Raw genomic sequence first — 23,578 nt, 5'->3', positions numbered from 1 at the left:
GTTGCCAACACTGGCATCGATCAATGACCACTTTTGTTCAACATACATTTGGAACGACATACTGTTGTCTCTCTTTTGTACATTTAAAATTGCATAAGAGTAACAAGGACAACACCTATAGAAATAGAATTCTACAGACCACAGACCACAGAGTCCCATTAAAGGTTTTTTCAAGAAAAAGGAGTTTTTTTTTCTTCCTTTGGTGTAAAATGCTATACGGACTTTTCTGCAACAATAATTGGATTTTGTAATGCCTAATTAGAACAAAGTTTGTTTTTAATATACAAACAAATATGGCAACAACAGTACATACAGACGTAATTCTTTCTTGATCATGATCGTTGTTCAGAAGGACAAAGAGGCAAATATTTAATGTCACCAGGTTTTCTCCAAACACTAAAATTTTTAATTCTTGGTGAAATATATACCGAGTTGGCAACAGACGTGACAATTCAATGACAGCTAACGATCTGTCACTGTAATCGAACATAACCTAAAAAAAAATATGGTTAAAGCGTAAACACTTGAAATAATTGCATTTTTATTCCAAAAATGACCAAACTGATGGAATGGCTCTTCGCCGTGGGTACCCTAGGGACGATCTGGCTCGCCCTAATCACTAACACCATAGAAAACTCTTTTGTCAGAGACCATTACACTTTGTTGCTTCTATCGCCTGTTATACTGGTGGGACTTTTCGGGGTAAGTTAGTGGATATAAATCAAACTCAAAACATGTTTTCATGTATCAGATCATCAAATCAATCTCATTGACAAAACTGTAAAAGTTGGGTGAATTCCTCAATCCAACATTGTACTACTCCAATAATAAGGAAGATCATATTATCTCGGGTTAGTTTCAATCAGAGCAATGTATGTACATTAAGGTTCCAAAGTAGTATTTAATGACTGACAGAGTAGAAAGCTTTTGTAAAGTCATAAAACTGCTCCAGAAACCTCACCCCGATTTAAACCAACATATAAATGTTCCAGAAAAGGCAAATTGGTTGTCTGGACAAAGATGCTTATCTTAGAGTCCAAATAGGACTCTAAGTTTAACTAGCTTTTCTATAATCGTGAGAGAGAGTTAGGAGGTTGGATATGGGGTTATAGTTTATGGGACATGAATTATCACTACCCTTGGAACAACTATGGACATAAATTGTTTTTTTTTTTTTTAGCTGGGTAGCCTTGCACTGGTACTCTACAGAGTCTATACTTTTAACAACTGTGATGAGGCAGCAGTGGATTTGCAAAAAGAGATAATCGAAGCAAAGGAGGACCTTAAACGATTAGGATTTAAATTTAAAGATTAGCATTAGAGAAGATTTGATAAGTGTGTAATTTATATATGGGGTGTGTGTGCTCCAAGTGTCCAATATTTCAGGTAAAAAGTTCTTATATCAGGCAAATGAATCCACATCCTGGAGTTCCAGGCAGAAGAGATATTTCGACTGCCTGGAATCAGAAAGTAGTGTCTTGGTTCCTGATTTTTTGTATAACCTTAATAAATCAAAAATCTTGAAAATCATACATATATAGGAACTTTCGGCTTCAAAAATCACTCTGTGAAATATCGGACACTTATTAAATAGCACCCCGCAGATGTCTTGTACATAGTTTTATATTGTCATATAACTAATGAAAGTAGAAATTTTTTTTTTCAAATTTATTAATCATTTTGGTTATATTATAACAAAATTTTTTTTAACTTAATATACTCAATAATAATAGTTAACAGTCATTTTTGTTTTTAACATACACCTAGATGTTATAACATCTGTTTGTGTATGCTGAAAAATCACAAAATTTTAGTAATAATATAAAATATAACTAACCATAATCTACAACTAAACAAAAATTCTCCAATAAAGTTTCCCTTCCCAAAACTATTTAAAAAATTTTTTTAAATTTATCTATATTTGAATAAATAAATTTTCTACAGACCTTACTAAAGTTTTTAATATAATTTATATTTTTTACGCTGTTTGGTAAGATGTTATAAAATTTCGGGGACAAGTATCCTAAAAATCGTTGCCCTATAGTTTTTTTTAATGTTTGGTATTTTTAGGTGTCTGTTTATATTATTTCGGGTTGTGTAGGAATGACTAACATAATTCTTGATTTTTTCTGATTTATGTGTATAAATGCATGTTGACAATATGTAAATTGAGGGTATATTAAAAATTTCTTCAGAATATAATTGTTGTGTAGGAAATCTTTTTTGTTTTTTGTATATAACTTTTAAAATAAAGTTTTGTACTACATTAAGTTGTTTTAAACAATTCTTGTATAGACCTCCCCAGACAATCACCCCATACCTTAACAAGGACTCAACCAAGGATTTATAAATTAAAATTAGTAGTTTTTCATTTAAGATATTTCTCAAAATATGAAATCGATAAATAAGTTTACGGATGTTTTGTGTTAATTTTAGAATGTGTTGGTCCCATTTTAAATGTTTATCCACAATGATACCCAGATATTTAGTAAATGAAACTTCCTTGATATCAATTGATTCATGTTTAATTTGTTGAAAGCTGGGGCGATTAGCAGCTGTTATAGAAAATACAATATAGTTTGTTTTTTGACTATTGAGACTTAATTTAAAAGAATCCAGCCAGTTCTTGACTGTTGCCAGACCAAGTTCTGCAGTGTCTCCCCAAGAAATTCCGTGAAACACCGCAAGCGTGTCATCTGCATATGATATCAGTGACCCATCATGAATTTTAAGATTGGTAAGAGCGTTAATATAAGTTATAAAAAGTATAGGTCCAATAACTGTTCCTTGTGGAATTCCAATTTTTATATAAGATGGTTCACTAATCTCATTATTTATTTTTAAAGACTGTTTTCTGTCCCCCAAGTAACTTTCAAAGACCCTTGACACTGGACCTCTAATACCATAAGATCTTAAAGTATCTAGCAAAAGCTCATGCGGTACAGTGTCAAAGGTCAAGAAACACTGCCAAACACTTTCTATCACCATCAAAAGCCTGATTCACTCGCTTTGTTAATTCGCAGACAGCATCGGATGTGCTGAGCCCCCCAATGAAACCAAACTGATTTTGTGTTAATACGTTATTTTTTTGTAAATAGTCAATAAGTCTATCTTTCAAACATTTTTCGAAGAGCTTGGAAAAATTATTGATCAGACTTATAGGATGAGAGTTACCTATTTCACATTTATCACCTGATTTATATATTGGAGTGATTATTGATACTTTAAATTGAGCAGGTATACTGTTCCTGTTTTAAATATTAGGTTGATAATGTGAACTAACGGTTCAATAAGGTAAATATAATTTTTTTTTATAAATTTTGAGCTAATAGTATCTATCCCAGGCGCGGAATTATTTTTTAACGAAAAAATATGTTTAATTATTTCATTCCTATTAGTTGGTTTTAGAAACATTGAAGATACCACTGTTATGATTAATTTTGAATTGTTTTTTTGGTTTTTTTATTTGGTTCTGCATATTTACTCCTACGTTTATAAAATACTGATTACAAAAGTTTGCCATGTCTTTGTTATTATTTTTTATTTTTATTATGTCATTTCCTTTAGTAGTAATTTGATTTCTAACCTCATTTATAACTTTATACATTTTGCTCATATTATTCTTAGATTCCTCAATTTTTGTTTTGTAATAGTCATTTATTTATTATTTTACCCAATGAGTTTCTGTATGTTTTATATTGTTGTTCTTTTTCCAAACTATAATTTTTATTCAATTTTCTTTTCATTTTGTCCCTATTTTTTATTGAACATATAATAGCAGCAGTTATCCAAAGTTTTATTTATATTTTTGTCTCTTCAGAGCTTTGTATAATATGTTCGACAACATTATAAAAAATTTTAGTTGCAATTTCGACATCATTAATATTTAAGGTAAATCTTTTGCCTTCTCATTGTTTAATATTTTTATAGTTTTAATTTTTATATTATTGGAAACATTACCTGCCCGAATCTCGTCTTTAGCAAAATTAAGCAACACAGGATAGTGATCGGTGACGTCAGTTTCCAAAGTAAAAGAAAGATGTTTATTTTTGTTTTCCAAAAATTTTTTTTTAAGGAAAATATGGTCAATACAGGCCCTTGATGTTAATGTGACCCGTGTAGGACCAGTTATAAGGGAGTAGAATCCGTAAGACATCAAGAGAGCTAGGTAGTTATTTGTATCAGCTGAATTTTCAGATAGAATATTTATGTTTATATCTCCCAGAAGTATTTCTGTTTGCTGATTACATTCACGTAATAAATAATTTTGCCAGGTCATTGAGAAAAGACGATACTACCGCCGAGGGAGGTCTATATATACACGTTATGACATACTGTATATCAGTTATAGCTAAAGTTATCCTAATCAAAGTAATTCCCGACCTAATTAGTTTTATATTTTCTACTTTGTTTATGTTTAAATTATTTTTTTATATAAACAACCACCCCATCATTCTGGTTACAGTCTCCCCCATTATAATACATTTTAACCCCTCTATAATAAATTCATTACCAACCAATTGCCATGTTTCACCCAAAACAATAATGTCGCAAGATATTAAATTATATGTTTGTAGAAAAACTATCATTTGATCATAAATTTAAGATTTTAACATAATCACAGTCCGTACTTTGTTGATCCGCATTATCTAAAACGTCCAGTTCTTGTAGCACTTCTACCTCTTGCGCATTATTCATTGTTAACAGGTTAGGTTTGAATGCGGCTAAGTGTAGTGTGGTCAGTTACTCTAGATCAAAAATACCCTTAAATTTTAATTACTTTATTAATGATACTATTTTGAGTAGATTAGAGCAAATTACTGATCTTGGTATAACCTTTGACTCTGAATTTACATTCGTTCCACACTTCAATAACATAGTCAAGTCAGCCCTGAGAAGGCTTGGGTTCATAATTAGAAGTTCTCAGAGTTTTACTTTGGAGTCTACATTAAAACTGCTTTTCTGTTGCTTTGTGAGATCAAAACTGGAGTTTGGCTGCATTATATGGAACCCGCTCTATCAGAATCATGTTGGTCTCCTTGAATCTGTTCAGCGCAGATTTGCTAAGTTTTTGGCCTTCAGGCAGGATGGCATATATCCGGTAAGAGGGTTTAATCATCGGCAACTCTTGGAACGCTTCAATCTACATCCATTACATCTCAGAAGAATGATCTTCTCTGTAAAATTCCTGCATGGGTTACTGAATGGATTCATTGATAGTCCTGTACTTCTTTCTGGTGTACGTTTCATGGTGCCTAGGCTTAATGCTTCTTTCTGCCAAGGCCTCATACTAACATCCTGTTGAAATCGCCACTATATACAATATGCGCTATATTTAATCGGATCTGTCACATGTGCGATATAAATTTCTCTCCGGTTCATGTGATTATCGATATCTTGGTGGATCATTAAGTTATAGTTAGTAGCTATATTGCAGTTAATTTAATTTTGTTGAATATGTGATTATCTTGTTAAACTTTTATAATTGGATTTTTATATTATATTAATAGTTATTTGTTCTAATTTTTTGGATAACTTTTGAGAATGTGACTTTACTTTACTTTTTTTCTTTTCTTTTCATTCTTTTAGGTTTGTTTGTGTGTGTTTTTTTTAACTATATTTTTCATTGTTTTGCAACTGTTTCCTGTTATTGGGCAAGTTGCCTGTTGGAAATAAAGGCTTATTATTATTATTATTCGCCATAACTTCCATCATAGTCAATTTTGTTTTTCAAAAGCGTGATTTGATGTTCAAAAGACGGACAAGTTTTGTCGTTTGCGGCATGATTTATATTGTGCTCCAAATTAAACTTTGCGTTTGCATGAATACAATTGATGCATTTTTTTTGATTTTTTGGACACTCCTTAACTGCGTGTTTCTCCGAACAATACTCACAAAAGACCTCATTCGGACATTCCGTATTTTTGTGAAAAAATCCTTGGCATTTAAAACATCTGGGTACACTTATATCTTTAAATACTGGGTAACGCTGCCATCCTATATATAGTTTCTTTACTGCCATTAACTTATGAAATAATTTGGCTGAACAATTTCTGTAGATAGTATAAGAATCTCTTTTTTTATTGAGTTTAAAGAAAGTTATTTCTAGGTGGTCCATTGCTGCAATAAAATGATTTTGTTCCCGGATTCTGGCCTCTACAAATTCACTATTTAAATCGTCTTTATCATTTATTTTATAATCAATTATCTTCAAGCGGGGATTTCTTCTGCTCCCTTTTTAAGTATATCTATATCATTTTTTCCCTGGCATTTAACTAGAATATAGCCGTTTTTTGTACTTTTAATACTATTTACACTAATCTTTAATTCGGCAGGATTTATCTCCTTTCTCAAGTCTTCCTTTATTTTTTCTATGTTCTGGTGTTTTTTTGGCCTAATAATAAGGCTAAGAATATTTGTTTGTTTTTGATGATTCAATGGCTTTTTAAGGATATCACTGTATTGTAAGGAATTTAACACATGAGCTTCACTTTTACTGGATTCATGACTTCTATTTTTTGTTGTAGTAGGGCAATTATTTCTTCTTTGCTTTCTATTATTTTATTTTTATCCTCTATGGTTCCTTGAAGAAGTTTGTGAGGTTTAAATCTCTAACATTCAGTGCAATCAAATCTTAAAATTCTCTCACCTTTTAGTTCTAGGACCTTCACTACCGATGCTGACAAATTCCCACAATTCTTACATATTCCTTTTCTGCATGTGTCACATTGGAAAAGTGGTTTAATTTTAGTTTTACACACATCACACTCCAGTTTTAATGAGCTTTTTATTTTTCGTAAAGTTAATTAGTAAAAATTGCTAGGCGCGGCAACACCGACAAGCTAAACTAATTTTTAAATTGATATTCCTTTATTTTTGTTTGCAGTTGAGCCCACTGTAAATAGGGACATTAAGGGACCTAATTTTTCAGGCTATTCTCAGTTGTGATTGTCTGGCACGGCAACACCGTTACTCTATAATTGTACTTAAGTAAATACTTAATTAAGTAAAACACTTTATAAAAATGAGGAACTCGTATTAATTAGTTATTATAGATATAATTGCTATTTGACTTTCTTGAGGGCAATTTTATACATCTGTTTAATAAAAATTGTTGTAACATCTTTTTTACCTCAAAGTTTTATTCGGTAAGTTTGAAATATGCTACTTACCCCTTCTTCATGGGAAGATTTGAAAACTGCAATAGATGGCGAAATACAACTCCATATACACAAAAAAAAAACAGTTTTTAATAAATGTAATTTTAAATATAAACATAAAAACACTCTAAAATTAAACTAGTATAAAAAAATATATGGCCTTTAAAAAATAATGGCACCAACTTAAAATGAGATTCTTTTTGAGGGAGCAGTAGGGCTGACTGGGCTTTAAATATCCTAAATATGACATCCTTTAAGAAGCATTATCGTAAAACAAAACATATAAGTAACCCCTTAAAATCAAAAATAAATAAATTGTTTTAGGCGGGAACAAAAAAGTTTCCACCTAAAAAATCACAAGAGTCATTATCACACCGGTCCTATTTGTCCTTTTCTACGAATACCGGTTTCACACTGAGATCCACGTCGCGAAAAAACGGATGCGTGGCAACCCCTTTGGCGGAAATCCGTTTACTCGGGTCATAAATCAGCATTTTTCCAAGCAAATCCAGTCCGTCTTCATTCAAATTCTTCACCTGATATTGCAGGTTGTAACTGGTCCAGTTCGGAAAAATCGCGTGGTATTCGGGCAAAGAAGACACCCCCTTCCAGTTCTCTTCGGTGGGGGTCTTCAACACCCTAAAGATCCGAAACAGCTGATCGATTTCACTGTCTCCTTGAAACAACGGCTTCCTACTGGCCATTTCTGCAAAAATGCACCCCATCGACCACACGTCCACCGGGCAAGAGTATCTGGCAGCCCCGAGAAGCACCTCCGGAGCCCTATACCATAAAGTGACCACTTCATGGGTGAAAACCCGCACTGGAATACCAAAGGCCCTACCCAACCCGAAATCTGCCACTTTAATGGACCCGTCTCGGTTTACTAGGAGGTTTTGGGGTTTAAGATCCCTGTGGATCACTCGTCTTTGATGGCAAAACAGTATCGCTTCATTTATTTGAAATAAATAGCTTTTCACTAGTTTCGGATCCATCATTTTGCCACTTTCTATGCTGTCCAGGTACTTTTTTAAATCCATACAAAGGAATTCAAAGATTAGGTACAACCTAAAAGAAAGTATTTACTCAGGTACATTTTCATACCCCATGAGTGGATACATGTATTTATTGACTATAAATTATTAGGTATTCACATTTAATGTACCAACCATTATTAAGCCATTTAGTAATCAGATAACAGATGAGTTAATGTGCCTAACAAATAACTTAACTTTTAATGACTGTATGGAAAATTCAACCCAATCCAAAAAATTATTATAAAACAATCTAACCCTTGAACCACCGACCAAGAAAGTATAATATTTAAAATCACATTAATCCTATTCTTTGGTATATTAAGAAGGTTACTCCTTAAGCTTTTGGTACCACAACTATGCAAGATGAATTCATTTTTATATGAAAAACTATATAGCCTTCAAATAATAAGGCATAAAGTAATTTTTCTTATTCTCATTTTCTTGCACTTAAAATCTCTTCACTATTAAGACCAATACCATATTTAACTGCTGCACAAATAGTCCCAATAGAACATTAGAGTAGCTAAGCAACTTGACTCAAGCAAAGCAATTAATAACCCTCTTTGGTATAATTCTAATGCAAATATTAACCAAACTATAGATACTCAATTTAAACACTTACTTGTTCTCATCGATAATAACCTCTTGCAAGTCAACGATGTATTTGTGCTTCAGTTCCTTCAAAAGGCTCATTTCCCTCAAAGCGGTGGAGGGTATGCCATCATCTTCATTCTCGAGACTGAAAAACTCTACATGTAACAACAAGAGTTGGGAGGCCGATGGTGCACTTACCGGATCCTTTTCATGGCCACCAGTTGTCCCGTTTTCTTGTTTTTCCCTTTATAAACGACCCCGTAGGTGCCCTCGCCGATCTTTTCGATTTTATAGTAGTCTTCTATCCTCGCGAAGGACCCCATTATTATTAATTATTTGATTAGTGATTGAAGAAGGGTGAGAGCATGGGGAAATACGTTGTTAAATGCTAACAGGGGGGTCATAAAAGGTTCAGGCCGTAAATAACCGACAACAAGTAAAACACAAATAAATTAATGTGTAACGAACTTTTCCGGGTGGATGGAGGGACGCGGGGACAAATGTCTTTTTTTTGACATCTGTTGCCTTTTTGTTTGAATTGACCAATGACGATGTTTGTTTATGATCGGTTATTTTTGCTTCAAATCTTTTCTTCGCTTCTGGTTCAAATCAATTTTAGAAGTCAAAAATCCTAATGATCCTAATATAGGATGATCATTAAATTGTTATATTGATCTAATTCGCAATTAAAAAAAGTGTAAACATTTAAAAATGCCGCCAAAACCAGAGAAATGTTGAATGGTGCGCCATCTATTGAAATATTAAATTAGAACGTGGGCTTAGTATTTCTGGTGAATGCACTAGAAAAGTACTGCAAGTAATAACAGAGGGTTAAAAGTGTATTAAATTAAAATGTATGCCCTCGTTTTCTTTTAACTTATAACTTGAATTGCTATTCATTACCATGAATGTCAAAGAATATATATATTGTACTGGTTTATAAGAAAAATAAGCACGGAAGTTTCGTTTTTTATTATTGTTGTGGACTGATTTTATTTTACAGAAAAATCATCTTTTAAATAACGGATTTCTGCGAATCCTATAATAAATATGACCGTGATAATAATACAATGCGGTTTTAGGATTTGCGGTAACATTCAATTGCTTTATTGCCTAATCCAAAAGCAAATTTTGGGTGTTTCAGCACACGTTAAGGTTTTAATCTATTTGTTGACATTTTTGATGATAACTTGAAAACCATTTGAGATATTTTTATAATTTTTTTAGAGCTACGTAGTGGGATTCCCGAGGATGAATTTGAGGGTAAAAACATCTTTCTGGGTTAAAAATTGAGGTAGTAGGGGCTGTTTTTGTTAAGGTAGTTTTTTGTGCTACTTTTATTAACAAATTCCAAGTTTCCTTGAAAATATCTTAAGAAATAAAGGGAACATTTTTAAACGGATTTCACTCTAAGAAAAGTCATTTATCACCAAACAATTTCATATAAGAACGACTCTTGTACCTCAAAAACTCTTTGAATTAGAGGGAATTTTGTCCACCAAGGTCCCAAAGACACCTAATTTGAAATTTTTAGAAATAAAATTTTTATTTATTAACAGACATTTTTGGTCATAACTTGGAAACCACTTAAGATATTCTCATAATTTTTTTAGATCTACGTAGTAGGATTCCTGAGGATGAATTTAAGGGTAAAAACATCTTTCTGGGTTAAAAATTGAGGTAATAGGGGCTGTTTTGGTTAAGGTAGTCTTTTGTGCTACTTTTATTAACAAATTCCATGTTTCCTTGAAAATATCTTAAGAAATAAAGGGAATATTTTTAAACGGATTTCACTCCAAGAAAAGTCATTTATCAACAAACAATTTCATATCAGAACGACTCTTGTACCTCAAAAACTCTTTGAATTAGATGGAATTTTGTCCACCAAGGTCCCAGAGACGCCTAATTTGAAGTTTTTAGAACGTTATTGGAAATAACAAAATTTTTATTTATTAACAGACATTTTTGGTCATAACTTGGAAACCACTTAAGATATTCTCATAATTTATTTAGATCTACGTAGTGGGATTCCCGAGGATGAATTTAAGGGTAAAAACATCTTTCTAGGTTAAAAATTGAGGTAATAGGGGCTGTTTTGGTTAAGGTAGTTTTTTGTGCTGCTTTTATTAGCAAATTCCATGTTTCCTTGAAAATATCTTAAGAAATAAAAGGAATATTTTTAAACGGATTTCACTCCAAGAAAAGTCATTTATCACCAAACAATTTCATACAAGAACGACTCTTGTACCTCAAAAACTCTTTGAATCAGAGGGAATTTTGCCAACCAAGGTCCCAGAGACACCTAATTTGAAATATTTGGAATGATATTGGAAATACAAGATTTCTATTTATTAGCCGACATTTTTGGTCATAACTTGGAATCTACTTAAGATGTGTGACAATCCTGAGGATGAATTTGAAGGTAAAAATGTAATTCTCGCTTAAAAATTGAGATAGCTAGGGCTGTTTATAGATTATTCTTAAGGGATAAATGTTTTTATGGTAAGAAAGTGCCAGTAAAATTTAATCAGCAGGGATCCTACTAAATCTAGGTCAATACACCTCTTGGATTCCTTAAAAATCTCTGCTGTGATAAATGTTTTTAAACCTATCGGAACCTTGAAGGTGCCGATGATATTAAAATATTCTTGTAAAGTCAATCTCACTTCTACTTAATCTCAAAACCTTTTTTTTATCAATATTAATTTCCAACAAATACCCTTGCGAAGCACTTAAACATGAGGAAATGCTGCAAACTAAGTTAATAAATAAATGAGCCCCTTGCCTAATTTCACACTTCATCAGTGAGTATCAATGATGAAATTCCATATTTCCGAGGAATTAACTAGGTTGAAGACAAAAATCATTTATAAGAAAATAATATATTAACTAATAAAATAATTCACAGTAACAAAAAGTACACATTATAAATAGAGATTAATTAATTCATCACTAACTGCCGAAGGTGTCAATATACCAATATCCGTAAAAAGCAAAGTAATGTAAGATGGAGGCGTATAATCTACTAAAGGATGTGCCGTTTTAATATCTTCCTTCTCTCTAACGTTCGATGTGTACTTATATTCTGCAGGTAAATCTTGCTGGTTCAAAGGAAACAGCCGGGAAAACTTAAAACTCTCTGCTAACACATAAAATGGCTTTTTCATCTCTTTTGCACACACCGCCATAGTATAACTCCCCACTTTATTAACGATACCTCCACTTTCCACCACTGCCTCCGCTCCGACCATGATAAAGTCAATTTGTTCCATGACATACCCTATGGCAGAATCCAGGATAAGGGTGCAAGGGATTCCCATGGCTTGCAGTTCTTTATGCATCTGTATTCCGCTGTTGTCCGGTGCAGAAACAGTGACAAACACCTCAAACCTTTTGTCCTGTTTAAACGCTTGGCAGAGGGTTTGTAAGACAACTCTGGAACGTGAGTGCGTCAGGACCTTGGAGCCATCCAAAATAAATTTCGAGGCGAACTTGACAATTTTCCCACGAGCCTCGTCCAGCTTTTTTAAAAACAGTTCGCCACGGTCCAACATGATCTTTTTACATTCGTTGAAGCTCCCGCTGGAGTCTAATCCAGCGGTATAAGTTATGAACCTCAAGAATAATTCACATCCGGAAGTTATAGCGGCAACGGGGTAGTTCGCGTTCTTCATTTTATTGATGGCATCTTTTAAGTTCGCTTCCAGTTCTTGAACGGTTTCCGATTGGGATTTTTTAATAACCTCCATGAGGGTACGGATGGCCGCCACACCGGCCGATACATTTTTCTCACTTTTCACGATGCTTGTAAAGTAGGTTTGTACTTCCAGGATTTCCATTGTGGAGAAATGGGTTAGGAAAGAGTTTTCTTGCTTCCAGGAGATCAATTAAAAACACAACAAGATTCGTCGTTTGACGTTTAAGTGCATTTTGTGGTTATGTTATGTGGACAAGTGACATACGTCAAACTGACAGTGTTGTAATTAAACGTCATTGCGAAATGAGGCAATAGATGAACATAACCTATAAAATATTTTGTAATTTTATTTTAAATTATAGAATACGTCATCAAGAAGTTTTAATAAATTTCAGTTTCCTTACAAAGGTCTAAGAGCTTATTAATATTAAAAAACTTAAATAGGATTTAATGCATTTAATTTTTGACCTTTGTACAAGACATCATCATAATATTTGTTCAAAATATCTTCCTCTAACCTGAATACATCGATTTAAACGTCGCACATAATTTCGGCGGGACTTTTGGAATTATTTCAAATGCCACTATAATTCGTCCAATTAAGTCTTCTTGGTTTTTCTTCGTTTTTACTGGAGTTTCGTAGACCAAAGACTTTACTGATGTTTGGGCACAAATCTGTGAAAAACTCACTGTCGACAGGAAATAAGGAAATAAAACAACAGTGTCGTTTACTAATCGTATCTACAACTTTAATCTGTCAAACATCATACAAGAAATATGGCGCCACTACAAAATTAATTTCTGATACAATAAAAACATTTATGTTCCCACAGGAAAAAAAATCTAGGGACGTTAAATCGGGTGATCTAGGAGGCCAAGAAACTGTTCCACTGGACACGTATTTTTGATCTAGAGTATACTTGCCTTGACTTTTGACTGCTTACTTTCGCATGCCATAATAGACTATACAATTACTCCTTCTTTAATAACTTGGGCAGAGTTCTTAAACCCAAACTATGACTTCTTGGGTTCTTACTTACATAAATAAATTTGTGCAATGGTTTCTATTATTATATTGGTTTTTGCTTATAATCATTTATTTTTTCTAAAATTACCTACTAAATTTCGTTTTAATTAAAAGAACGATATTCATAGGTTTTTACAAGACCTGCAAACTATACAACCTTAATTAGTGAACGGAATGACCCATGTATCTTTAACCTTATCCAATTTTTTGTTCTTGTGCCACAATAACTCGTAAACTAAAATTTGTAAACTCAAAACGATCCCTAACATCAACACCACCAGGGCGGGATAAAAATCCTCCAAACCGATAGTGATCCTGATGGTGGAACTGGACCGCATGCAAGTCGGTTTCTTGGGATGCCAAAATATCAGCTCCCTACGTAACACGCCGTTTTCTGCGAACCTTTGCAAGCTAAAACATGAATGGTCAATATAGCACAACAACAACAACATTTTAAAACATTTACCAAACATCCATAAGGTCTTTGAAAGGTGACCACTTCTGGTAGGCTGCGTACATGTGTTTCTCTCCAAAGATGGAGACTTCCTTCAAGTCACAGATGGTTGTTTCGTCATACGTGGACTCGATTATCGGATAAGCGGTGGCCAGTTCGACGTGGAACGCGTAATGGCCACGTGTGACCAGATCCAGGCCAACTGTTGGCTGGATAAAACCGCTCCGGTTGTCCATCGATATTGACAGTCGTTTGTAGACTTCGCGGGTTACGTTGTCCGTACCAGCCTAACAAAAGATAAATGGTCAGGATTTACCTGTCCTACAAGAGTCCTATAACTTTGCTTCTATTTAAAGTAGAAAAACGATGTTTACCGTTTTATAATCTTGAAATATGGGCCTACAACAAGGATGTTTTAGAATTCAACATTTTCTTTTGTTCGATTTTTATACACGGGATTCGAAGCAGGTCGCGACGTTTTACTACAAGATACTAAACCCTCATTTTTTCGTCATTGTTGTAAGTACTTTAAAAGTGATTTTTGTCGAGAAAAGTACCAATCATTAAAAATCACCCTACAACTGGCTTTTCCTCCCCAAGCGTTGCGCGTTTTTATAATTAAAATTTAAATACTAGAACCTCATGTTATGGCTCAAAACGTTCTTCGAAATCTATTTTCTCAACAACTATCAACTTTTCAAAAAAAATGCAAGGAATATTTTTGATAGAGAATTTTTTTATCTACAATTTTGGTTATTACACTTTTTATCATCAGACTATTAGTTTTTGAGTTATGACCCATAATATTTTTCAAAATCGATTTTCTCAAAAACTATCAAATTTTCGAAAAAAATGCATAGAATATTTTTTAAAAAAATCTTTCCATCTACAATTTTGGTCATTACATTTTTTACCATTAGACTGGTAGTTTTTGAGTTATGAGTCAAAATGTTTTTTAAAATTAATTTTCTCAAAAACTACCAAATTTTCAAAAAAAATACAAAGAATATTTTTGATAGAGAATTTTTCCATCTACAATTTTGGTTATTACACTTTTTACCATTGGACTGGTAGTTTTTGAGTTATGAGTAAAAATGTTTTTCAAAATCGATTTTCTCAAAAACTATCAATTTTTCCAAAAAAATGCAAAGAATATTTTTGATAGAGAATTTTTCCATCTACAATTTTGGTAATTATACTTTTTATCATTTGACTATTAGTTTTTGAGTTATGAGTGAAAATGTTTTTCAAAATCGATTTTCTCAAAAACTATCAAATTTTCGTAAAAATTCCAAATTATATTTTTGATAGAGAATTTTTCCATCTACAATTTTGGTTATTACACTTTTTACCATTAGACTGGTAGTTTTTGAGTTATGAGTGAAAATGTTTTTCAAAATCGATTTTCTCAAAAACTATCAAATTTTCGAAAAAAATGCAAATAATATTTTTGATAGAGAATTTTCCCATCTACAATTTTGGTTATTAGACTTTTTATGATTTGACTATTAGTTTTTGAGTTATGAGTGAAAATGTTTTTCAAAATCGATTTTCTCAAAAACTATCAAATTTTCGAAAAAAATGCAAAGAATATTTTTGATAGAGAATTTTTCCATCTACAATTTTGGTTATTAGACTTTTTATGATTTGACTATTAGTTTTTGAGTTATGAGTGAAAATGTTTTTCAAAATCGATTTTCTCAAAAACTATCAAATTTTCGAAAAAAATGCAAAGAATATTTTTGATAGAAAATCTTTCCATCTACAACTTTGGTCATTACACTTTTTACCATTAGACTGGTAGTTTCTGAGTTATGAGTGAAAACGTTTTTCAAAATCGATTTTCTCAAAAAGTATCAATTTTTCCAAAAAAATGCAAAGAATATTTTTGATAGAGAATTTTTTCAGCTACAATTTTGGTTATTATATTTTTTATCATTAGACTGGTAGTTTTTGAGTTATGAGTGAAAATGTTTTTCAAAATCGATTTTCTCAAAAACTATCGAATTTTTAAAGAAAATGCAAAGAATATTTTTGATAGAGAATCTTTCAATCTACAATTTTGGTTATTACACTTTTTACCATTTAACTGATAGTTTTTGAATTATGAGTGAAAATGTTTTTCAAAATCGATTTTCTCAAAAACTATCAATTTTTCCAAAAAAATGCAAGGAATAGTTTTGCTAGAGAATTTTTCCATCTACAATTTTGGTTATTACATTTTTTACCATTAGACTGGTAGTTTTTGAGTTATGAGTGAAAATGTTTTTCAAAATCGATTTTCTCAAAAACTATCAAATTTTCGAAAAAAATGCAAAGAATATTTTTGATAGAAAATCTTTCCATCTACAACTTTGGTCATTACACTTTTTACCATTAGACTGGTAGTTTTTAAGTTATGAGTCAAAATGTTTTTCAAAATCGATTTTCTCAAAAACTATCAAATTTTCCCCCACACTCAAAAATTAGTAAATGCACCAATTTATAGAAAGGAATTCTTCAAATTAATTTAAAAAAATTAATTGTTTAATTTTCAAAGCATTATACAAGGTGTTGAATTTTTTGTTTGGAAAATTAATGTATGTACTGAAAAATACAAAATATGCTCTAACTCAAAAGCTAATTAAGTTAAAAATTTGAAATTTTGTAAATATACTCTTTGAACTAATTAATTAGATACGTATTTCAGGAATTTCCAAAATAATATACAGGGTGCACAAAAAATTACAATAAAAGACTTGGGTACCGAGCAATCAAATAATAACACCAAAACTAGCAATTCTATATTAAAAAATTCATAACTCAAAGACTATTATACCTAGAAGGGTGGTTGCTATATGAAAATATTCTACTTAGTATAGGCTATAAATCCTCTTTAAGGTTTATGAGCGTAAATAGCACCAGTAAAAAGTTATTAAGGACAAAACATGCGAAACTGCTTGAAAAAAATATTTTATGCAAATTGACTTTGACCAAAAATTATACAGATACGTATCCCAATGGACATGAAAAATTTTATAAAATTTGAACCATCGTGACGCCCTGCACCGAATTCCAACCACAAAAACCAAGTCACCCTCTCGACCAATGATTTTTTTTACCTACCCTGACTTTTGCCACACATGTTCTGAACATAAAAAGGTAAAAATCAGCTTTCTACTCATCATGGAATTAAAGTTATAAGCCTGAAGTAATCTCTGTTTTACTATGGTACAATAGATTAAACTCTGCTCAAACAAGCTTATCCTATAAGTTGTGACGTTGTGCCAGTAGTTTACTTACTTGAAATAATGATTTTGCATAAAGTACATCCTCGGCACCAATCTGGAATCCGTTATCCAAAATATCCTTAACGTTAGAGATCAAGGTGACGGGTGTATTTAGCAGGAAGGAAACCAAACTGGCTGAATAAAATTGATAAATCAACATGCCCAGGAGTAAAGTGACGTAGGCAGCAGTCCTACCGCTGATAGAATCAGGAAATGCGATGATTCCTGAAGTCTCGTGTTTTTTTTTTAAGAATTTCTGGAAAGACCAACATACGTACCCTGCTGGCAAAACGCTCCAAAGGTGCAAACGGTACTGAAGCTGTACGAGTCATCCAGATTTCGCATTCTGAAACTTTTCAGGTTGATGCGCTTATCCAGCACGTATCCCAGTTTTTGACTAAAGACTGATAACACTGACACCATGACTATACACACCCACACGTGAAACGATAAAGGGTTGATGAATATCTGATAAGATTTTCTGGATTTTGGATTACGTAAGATGAACGCCGCACTAAAAAACATGATGATAATCTCAAGTCACAAGTTTATGGTGCAGACGTACTATAAATTCCACGTTTTTCTGCCATAAGTGATAAATTGGGCCCGTTCTTTCTTATAAAAGAGCGGTGACAGTCCGAAATCTACTATTTTCCTTTCCATGCTACCCACTAGTCCGTCCATGGTACCATCGGTTTGAAGAAATCCCAAAGATTCGTCTACTGCAATTTGCATACTAAAATTTCAAAGTGAAAGTGACATCTTTTGTTTCTTGATTCCAATCTAAGATTCCCGTAAATATATTATGTAACTAACCTGAAATTATAATAATCTTGACAGTAGTGCATTAGTCTGGCATGAAACCTACTAAACGTATTGACTTTTGTATCATCGTCACTCTCAAGGTACTCCCTCAAGGGACCTTGGAAAGGTTGTGTCAGCTGCAAAACATTCTCATTTATATAAAATCCACCCTGTATATTAAATTATAACGCTTATAATACCACCACAAGAGTGTTAAACTGAATCCCCGTCAAGTTCCTTCTGGTGAAATATTTGTTTTGGGTTTGGTGCAGTCGGTAGCCCCGGTTAGCGTCGTAAAATCCCACTTCTGATGTCTTCAAACCGCCACGTTTCAAGTAGGCGGGATTGTATACGTCATCAATGACGTAGGTGGCAAATTGGTGGGGGTTCGGATAAGCCACCTTGACGTCGGAATTCACATTTAAATTGACAAATCGAAATAAATAATCGTAGGAGCCGGAGTTGTGCGTCACCAGCCAAAAGTGTTTGGTATCGAACACGTTGTACCTTTTGCACTAGAAAATGATTAAATTTGTCGACTTTTTAGGAAATTTTTGGTCAAGGTATAACTGTAGAATATACGTGTATCATATACAATTCTGTTTATAAAAGAAAGAAAATTTCGGTGTTTTAATAAAATGACATGGGATTTACATATCTCGTTTTTAATCTCGATTACTGCACCTCAAATATTTGATGAAATTTTTCTGAAAATTTACTGTTTTTCGTCCATATTATCCAACCTAATAATGCTGGTTTTATACTAAATACTTATATATCAAATTTAAGTAAGGTAAGTTGTGTGGGGTGGATAGGGAGGACAAGGGTAGGGTAATAAAGAACGTTTTTTTTTCACCACACCCGCCCGCCGAAGGGGCTTTTTTCGCGAAAAAAGGGTCTTTGGCCGGTGAGGGAAAATTGACTGAGTCGAATTTTCGGAAAATCACTGACGTCAAAGACCACCACGGAAACCTACTCCCAAAGGACGCTTTTTAAGATAAACCCTTGAGAAGTGGGATTTTTCTGTGAATGAAATTTGAACTTTTTGCGCGGTACCTCGCGGACTTAACCGGTTGTGGGGCCTAAACGGTAACGTTCCTGATAATGCGGATAAAACAGGGCTTTTCTACGTAAATGGAGCTTTATTTTTTGTTAAAACAATTTTTTTCAAAAAGAAACCCCTTTCAAAATAAACGAGCTCAAAGTTAAATTTAAAAAAAAAAAAAAAAAAATTGAATTTTTAGAGAAATAATTTTTTTTCTACTACTAAAAATTTTTAATTTTTTTTTTGTTTACGCCGTTTGAAAGCCTTATCTTTTAAGAGTAAATAGAGATATTACTCATAGCGTTATGTATTATACGAGCTAAGCAGGGTTAACAAGTATTAACCCCTTTTTGAGCCTTTTTTTGACTGATTTTTTCTATTTTTCTTAATAACTCCTCATTGGCGGTACCTAGGGATTTCAAACTTTCAGCATTTTAAGAACTTTTTAAAACTTTTTTCTTAACATAATCTACAACCTTCTACGTAGAGCAGTTTTTGCTCTACACCTTTGTTCAACTTTGACGCTCTATACTGGCATACCTATGACACCTACAAAAACAATTTTTTTTCTGAGACAACCGGAAACTATCTGGCTACAATCCACTAAAGACCGTTTTTCTTCAAATGTTACCGTTTTTCTGCAACGCGCTGTTATTTAAGAAAAACCCCAAAAGAAAAGCCGATCCAATCGACCAGTCATACCGTCGACACCACAGAAGCCAACGCACCGAACAATAACTTAGTGGTCCAGCATCCAATGTAAAAGTATAGGGAGTGCGCGTCTCCAAGGCAACGAAAACGGCGATTTTCTCCAAAAAAATACCCTTTTTATAATCGAAATTTAACTACTAAAACCAATTGGAATTGGTCCAGAATTGACGTTAATCTGTTCCTAAGGCTTTATACTATTATTTCATGTACAAATCATAAGGTAAAAACCTTTTTTTATACCCTAAAACATCGTCTGAAAATGGTCGATTTTGACGTCTATGCCCATATTTTAATGGCGTCGTTTATGACAACATAGCGTCACAGTGGATGAATTGACTTCGACTTGCTTCCTAATTTCATTGATAAAATGCTTAAAATAGCTCGGAACTTCCTGAAATTGGTATGGAATTATTCAAGAGACTCTGGAGAATCCGAATATATGCGTATCTTTTACCAAATCGGGTTCTTTTAGCCGTGATAATTCGGCAAAGTTTTGAAGTTTTAGAATTTGCCGTGTATTATTATTCATGCGACACAGTGGTTCATACAAGGCATTTTGCTAGACAAAAATTACAACACAGCGGGTCCTAATGATGAAAAAAAAATTTAATCGGGATTTAATATGTATTATTATTTTATGTGATTTTTTTTTTAACTTTTTTGGTATTTGCCCGATTTAAATGAAATTTGGGATTTGGGGTTTATTTAGGAAATAATTATTGATTTTTAACAAATTAAAAAAAAAGAAATTTTGAATTTGGAGCATAATTTTAACATTTGTTTTTATATATTTATATGTCAAATATGTCTTTAAATTTTTTTCTGGGTATTTCATTTAAATAGAAATAAAGGCTCTGTTTAAATTCTACTTCACTAGTAAACGATGACCTGTAAAAGGAATACAACTGCAATTTTTTATTGTCTTTATAAATTATTAGATTTGAATTGGCAAACCAATTATAGGGCCACCTAGCAACATCATTTTAATTTAAATTTTCACAATTGTAAATCTGTATAGCTGTAAAAAAGATCAATTTTTTGACTTTGTATGATGCCATCAACATGTCGCTCAAGAATCTTCAAAGTAACCATTTAACTAATAATGTTTTAAATTAAGAAACTTTAAATTATGTCTCCCTGTTTCTTTCTGTCCTCCTCAAAAAACTTTTGCAACTATCAATATTACTAGTCTCCACTGTTAGAACCTCAAACTGTTTTATGTATATTGATACATTTTATTTTTTAGTTAATTAATAAATGAGAAAAAAAAAGACGTGTGACATAAAAAAAATTAGTATTTATACATGTAACCTTTCAATTAATTTGCTGCGACTTCTTTTGTTTTTAATGATAATATATACCCACCCTCATAAGAAGCCCTTTTGCCTCGGGACAGTCACCGTCCACCACCATCCCCATTCGCTTATAATTTTCCATCAGTGTGTCCAAAATATTCAAATTTTTCATTCGTTTTACCGTAACAATTGTATTTTGCGTCAGGTTCTTTAACAACCTTATTTGGACTAAAAAAAAAATAGAAAAACAAAAAAGGTTTTTGCCTTTTTAGAGGATACTTACGAGGTTTCTCGTAACAGGTCAAGACGACGTTCCGGTTTAAATGCTTAGCCTTAAAAAAGGCCAAAACTAGCTCAATATCCATAAAAGAGGCCACGAGGGGCATCATAAAATTAAAAATTGTTAAACAGTACGAAAGCTTCATTTTGTAACCGCAAATGGAGCTTTTAAATACAACATTAGCCTATATGATGGTTTAGTGGGGTTTTTAATAATTACAAACGCTATATAAGTCGTCGTAATTGGGGGCAATTTATAACGACTCCTTCTGACAAAACAATTGCTTAATAGGAAAATTACTTTAGGCGATTGACAGTAAATGCACTTTCGATCGTTTTCCATCTGTCAGCCATTTATTGACACTTACAAAACGGTTTTAAAAAGTAAATTTTAATTTATTCGGTGCAATTAGATCTGTGATCCTTGGATCGACAGTGGTGGGTTGGGCAGGTCACCTTGATCTCTTTGCAGGACACCAGACTGCGAGGTTCTCTGCTCACTTAAGTACAGTAAGATTCGATTATTAAACACTTTTTGTTTTTTTTTTTGATGCAGTACTGAATTTTTGTACTTCAAGTACTTTTTAAATTTGTCAAAGATGTGTTTCTCCTAATGAAAATAAAGTCAGATCTTTAAGGGTTAATTTCTTATAAAAAATAAGTTTTTAACTCAAAAAATTAATAATTTACAGCCGTTAACAAAATTGTCTTAATTTCGTCATCGTTATAAAAGCTGAGATATGGCATTTTTGATGCCCATTTTTGGCCTCAAAAACGGACGTCGAAAACGACTTTTTCACGATTTTCAAAGTGCTCTCATTCCCTTAGTTCTGCTCGGATCCTGTTATAACCCGGTGTTTTCGTAATCTAGGTGACCCAAATAAGACGCTGGTATACTTAGTTTGATTTCGAAAAAAATCAATTTTTGGTGAAAAAATTCGATACGGGGGGGTATACCCGAAAAATGAAAAAACCCAAACTTTGAAGGTCGATATCTCGGTTTCTATGGGAGCTATCTGGAAAATTCCAACGGTTTTATCTTAGTTTTGTCGTTCTAAATCCAACGAGACCATCCGCAAGGTCGTAGCTCTTCTAATAGCTGAGATATGGAATTTTTGATGCCCATTTTTGGCCTCAAAAACGGACGTCGAAAACGACTTTTTCAGGATTTTCAAAGTGCTCTCATTCCCTTAGTTCTGCTCGGATCCTGTTATAACCCGGTGTTTTCGTAATCTAGGTGACCCAAATAAGACGCTGGTATACTTAGTTTGATTTCGAAAAAAATCAATTTTTGGTGAAAAAATTCGATACGGGGGGGTATACCCGAAAAATGAAAAAACCCAAACTTTGAAGGTCCATATCTCGGCTTCTATGGGAGCTATCTGGCAAATTCCAACGGTTTTATCTTAGTTTTGTCGTTCTAAATCCAACGAGACCATCCGCAAGGTCGTAGCTCTTCTAATAGCTGAGATATGGCATTTTTGATGCCCATTTTTGGCCTCAAAAACGGACGTCGAAAACGACTTTTTCAGGATTTTCAAAGTGCTCTCATTCCCTTAGTTCTGCTCGGATCCTGTTATAACCCGGTGTTTTCGTAATCTAGGTGACCCAAATAAGACGCTGGTATACTTAGTTTGATTTCGAAAAAAATCAATTTTTGGTGAAAAAATTCGATACGGGGGGGTATACCCGAAAAATGAAAAATTCCAAACTTTGAAGGTCGATATCTCGGCTTCTATGGGAGCTATCTGGAAAATTCCAACGGTTTTATCTTAGTTTTGTCGTTCTAAATCCAACGAGACCATCCGCAAGGTCGTAGCTCTTCTAATAGCTGAGATATGGCATTTTTGATGCCCATTTTTGGCCTCAAAAACAGACGTCGAAAACGACTTTTTTAGGATTTTCAAAGTGCTCTCATTCCCTTAGTTCTGCTCGGATCCTGTTATAACCCGGTGTTTTCGTAATCTAGGTGACCCAAATAAGACGCTGGTATACTTAGTTTGATTTCGAAAAAAATCAATTTTTGGTGAAAAAATTCGATACGGGGGGGTATACCCGAAAAATGAAAAAACCCAAACTTTGAAGGTCGATATCTCGGTTTCTATGGGAGCTATCTGGAAAATTCCAACGGTTTTATCTTAGTTTTGTCGTTCTAAATCCAACGAGACCATCCGCAAGGTCGTAGCTCTTCTAATAGCTGAGATAT

The 23,578-nt window shown here is 33.1% G+C and overlaps 4 protein-coding genes across 4 annotated transcripts; 1 reads left to right on the top strand and 3 right to left on the bottom strand.

Annotated features, from left to right (window-relative positions):
• The first annotated feature begins 474 nt into the window (after nucleotides 1-474).
• Nucleotides 475-1,737, top strand: LOC126742942 (dolichol-phosphate mannosyltransferase subunit 3). The gene is made up of 2 exons (XM_050449828.1): nucleotides 475-702; nucleotides 1,181-1,737. The coding sequence occupies exons 1-2, from the start codon at nucleotides 553-555 to the stop codon at nucleotides 1,313-1,315; spliced, it is 285 nt and encodes a 94-aa protein (XP_050305785.1). The 5' UTR covers nucleotides 475-552; the 3' UTR covers nucleotides 1,316-1,737.
• Nucleotides 1,738-7,228: 5,491 nt separating this feature from the next.
• LOC126742897 (cyclin-dependent kinase 1-like) lies at nucleotides 7,229-9,324 on the bottom strand. Its single transcript, XM_050449753.1, has 3 exons — nucleotides 8,990-9,324; nucleotides 8,820-8,936; nucleotides 7,229-8,228 (listed from the first exon to the last, which is right to left on the bottom strand). The coding sequence occupies exons 1-3, from the start codon at nucleotides 9,112-9,114 to the stop codon at nucleotides 7,541-7,543; spliced, it is 930 nt and encodes a 309-aa protein (XP_050305710.1). The 5' UTR covers nucleotides 9,115-9,324; the 3' UTR covers nucleotides 7,229-7,540.
• Nucleotides 9,325-11,657: 2,333 nt separating this feature from the next.
• On the bottom strand, nucleotides 11,658-12,769 carry LOC126742946 (translation initiation factor eIF-2B subunit alpha). The gene has a single exon (XM_050449834.1). It carries the CDS (start codon nucleotides 12,628-12,630, stop codon nucleotides 11,716-11,718), a length of 915 nt encoding a protein of 304 aa, XP_050305791.1. The 5' UTR covers nucleotides 12,631-12,769; the 3' UTR covers nucleotides 11,658-11,715.
• A 515-nt stretch (nucleotides 12,770-13,284) lies between these two features.
• On the bottom strand, nucleotides 13,285-21,895 carry LOC126743010 (ionotropic receptor 75a-like). Its single transcript, XM_050449926.1, has 9 exons — nucleotides 21,377-21,895; nucleotides 21,164-21,321; nucleotides 18,243-18,557; nucleotides 18,055-18,179; nucleotides 17,804-17,974; nucleotides 17,517-17,752; nucleotides 17,252-17,463; nucleotides 13,982-14,256; nucleotides 13,285-13,926 (listed from the first exon to the last, which is right to left on the bottom strand). The coding sequence occupies exons 1-9, from the start codon at nucleotides 21,516-21,518 to the stop codon at nucleotides 13,674-13,676; spliced, it is 1,887 nt and encodes a 628-aa protein (XP_050305883.1). The 5' UTR covers nucleotides 21,519-21,895; the 3' UTR covers nucleotides 13,285-13,673.
• Between the last annotated feature and the right edge of the window lie 1,683 nt (nucleotides 21,896-23,578).

This window comes from Anthonomus grandis, chromosome 12 (genome assembly GCF_022605725.1).
Source record: "Anthonomus grandis grandis chromosome 12, icAntGran1.3, whole genome shotgun sequence".
Classification (NCBI taxonomy): domain Eukaryota; kingdom Metazoa; phylum Arthropoda; class Insecta; order Coleoptera; family Curculionidae; genus Anthonomus; species Anthonomus grandis.
The sequence above is the reverse complement of the archived record's forward strand: the minus strand, read 5'-3'. Positions and strand labels throughout refer to the sequence as shown.

Excerpts from the sequence above, each read along its gene's own strand:
- LOC126742897 (XM_050449753.1), bottom strand. The coding sequence starts at position 9,114 with ATGGGGTCCTTCGCGAGGATAGAAGACTACTATAAAATCGAAAAGATC. Across the intron at positions 8,937-8,989 it reads GTGGCCATGAAAAGGATCCG|TCTCGAGAATGAAGATGATG; the intron begins GTAAGTGCACCA and ends AGAGTTTTTCAG. Across the intron at positions 8,229-8,819 it reads GTTATTATCGATGAGAACAA|GTTGTACCTAATCTTTGAAT; the intron begins GTAAGTGTTTAA and ends ACTTTCTTTTAG.
- LOC126743010 (XM_050449926.1), bottom strand. The coding sequence starts at position 21,518 with ATGAAGCTTTCGTACTGTTTAACAATTTTTAATTTTATGATGCCCCTC. Across the intron at positions 21,322-21,376 it reads GACCTGTTACGAGAAACCTC|TCCAAATAAGGTTGTTAAAG; the intron begins GTAAGTATCCTC and ends TTTTTTTTTTAG. Across the intron at positions 17,753-17,803 it reads AGAAAAACGTGGAATTTATA|TGCGGCGTTCATCTTACGTA; the intron begins GTACGTCTGCAC and ends CATGTTTTTTAG.
- LOC126742946 (XM_050449834.1), bottom strand. The coding sequence starts at position 12,630 with ATGGAAATCCTGGAAGTACAAACCTACTTTACAAGCATCGTGAAAAGT.
- LOC126742942 (XM_050449828.1), top strand. The coding sequence starts at position 553 with ATGACCAAACTGATGGAATGGCTCTTCGCCGTGGGTACCCTAGGGACG. Across the intron at positions 703-1,180 it reads TACTGGTGGGACTTTTCGGG|CTGGGTAGCCTTGCACTGGT; the intron begins GTAAGTTAGTGG and ends TTTTTTTTTTAG.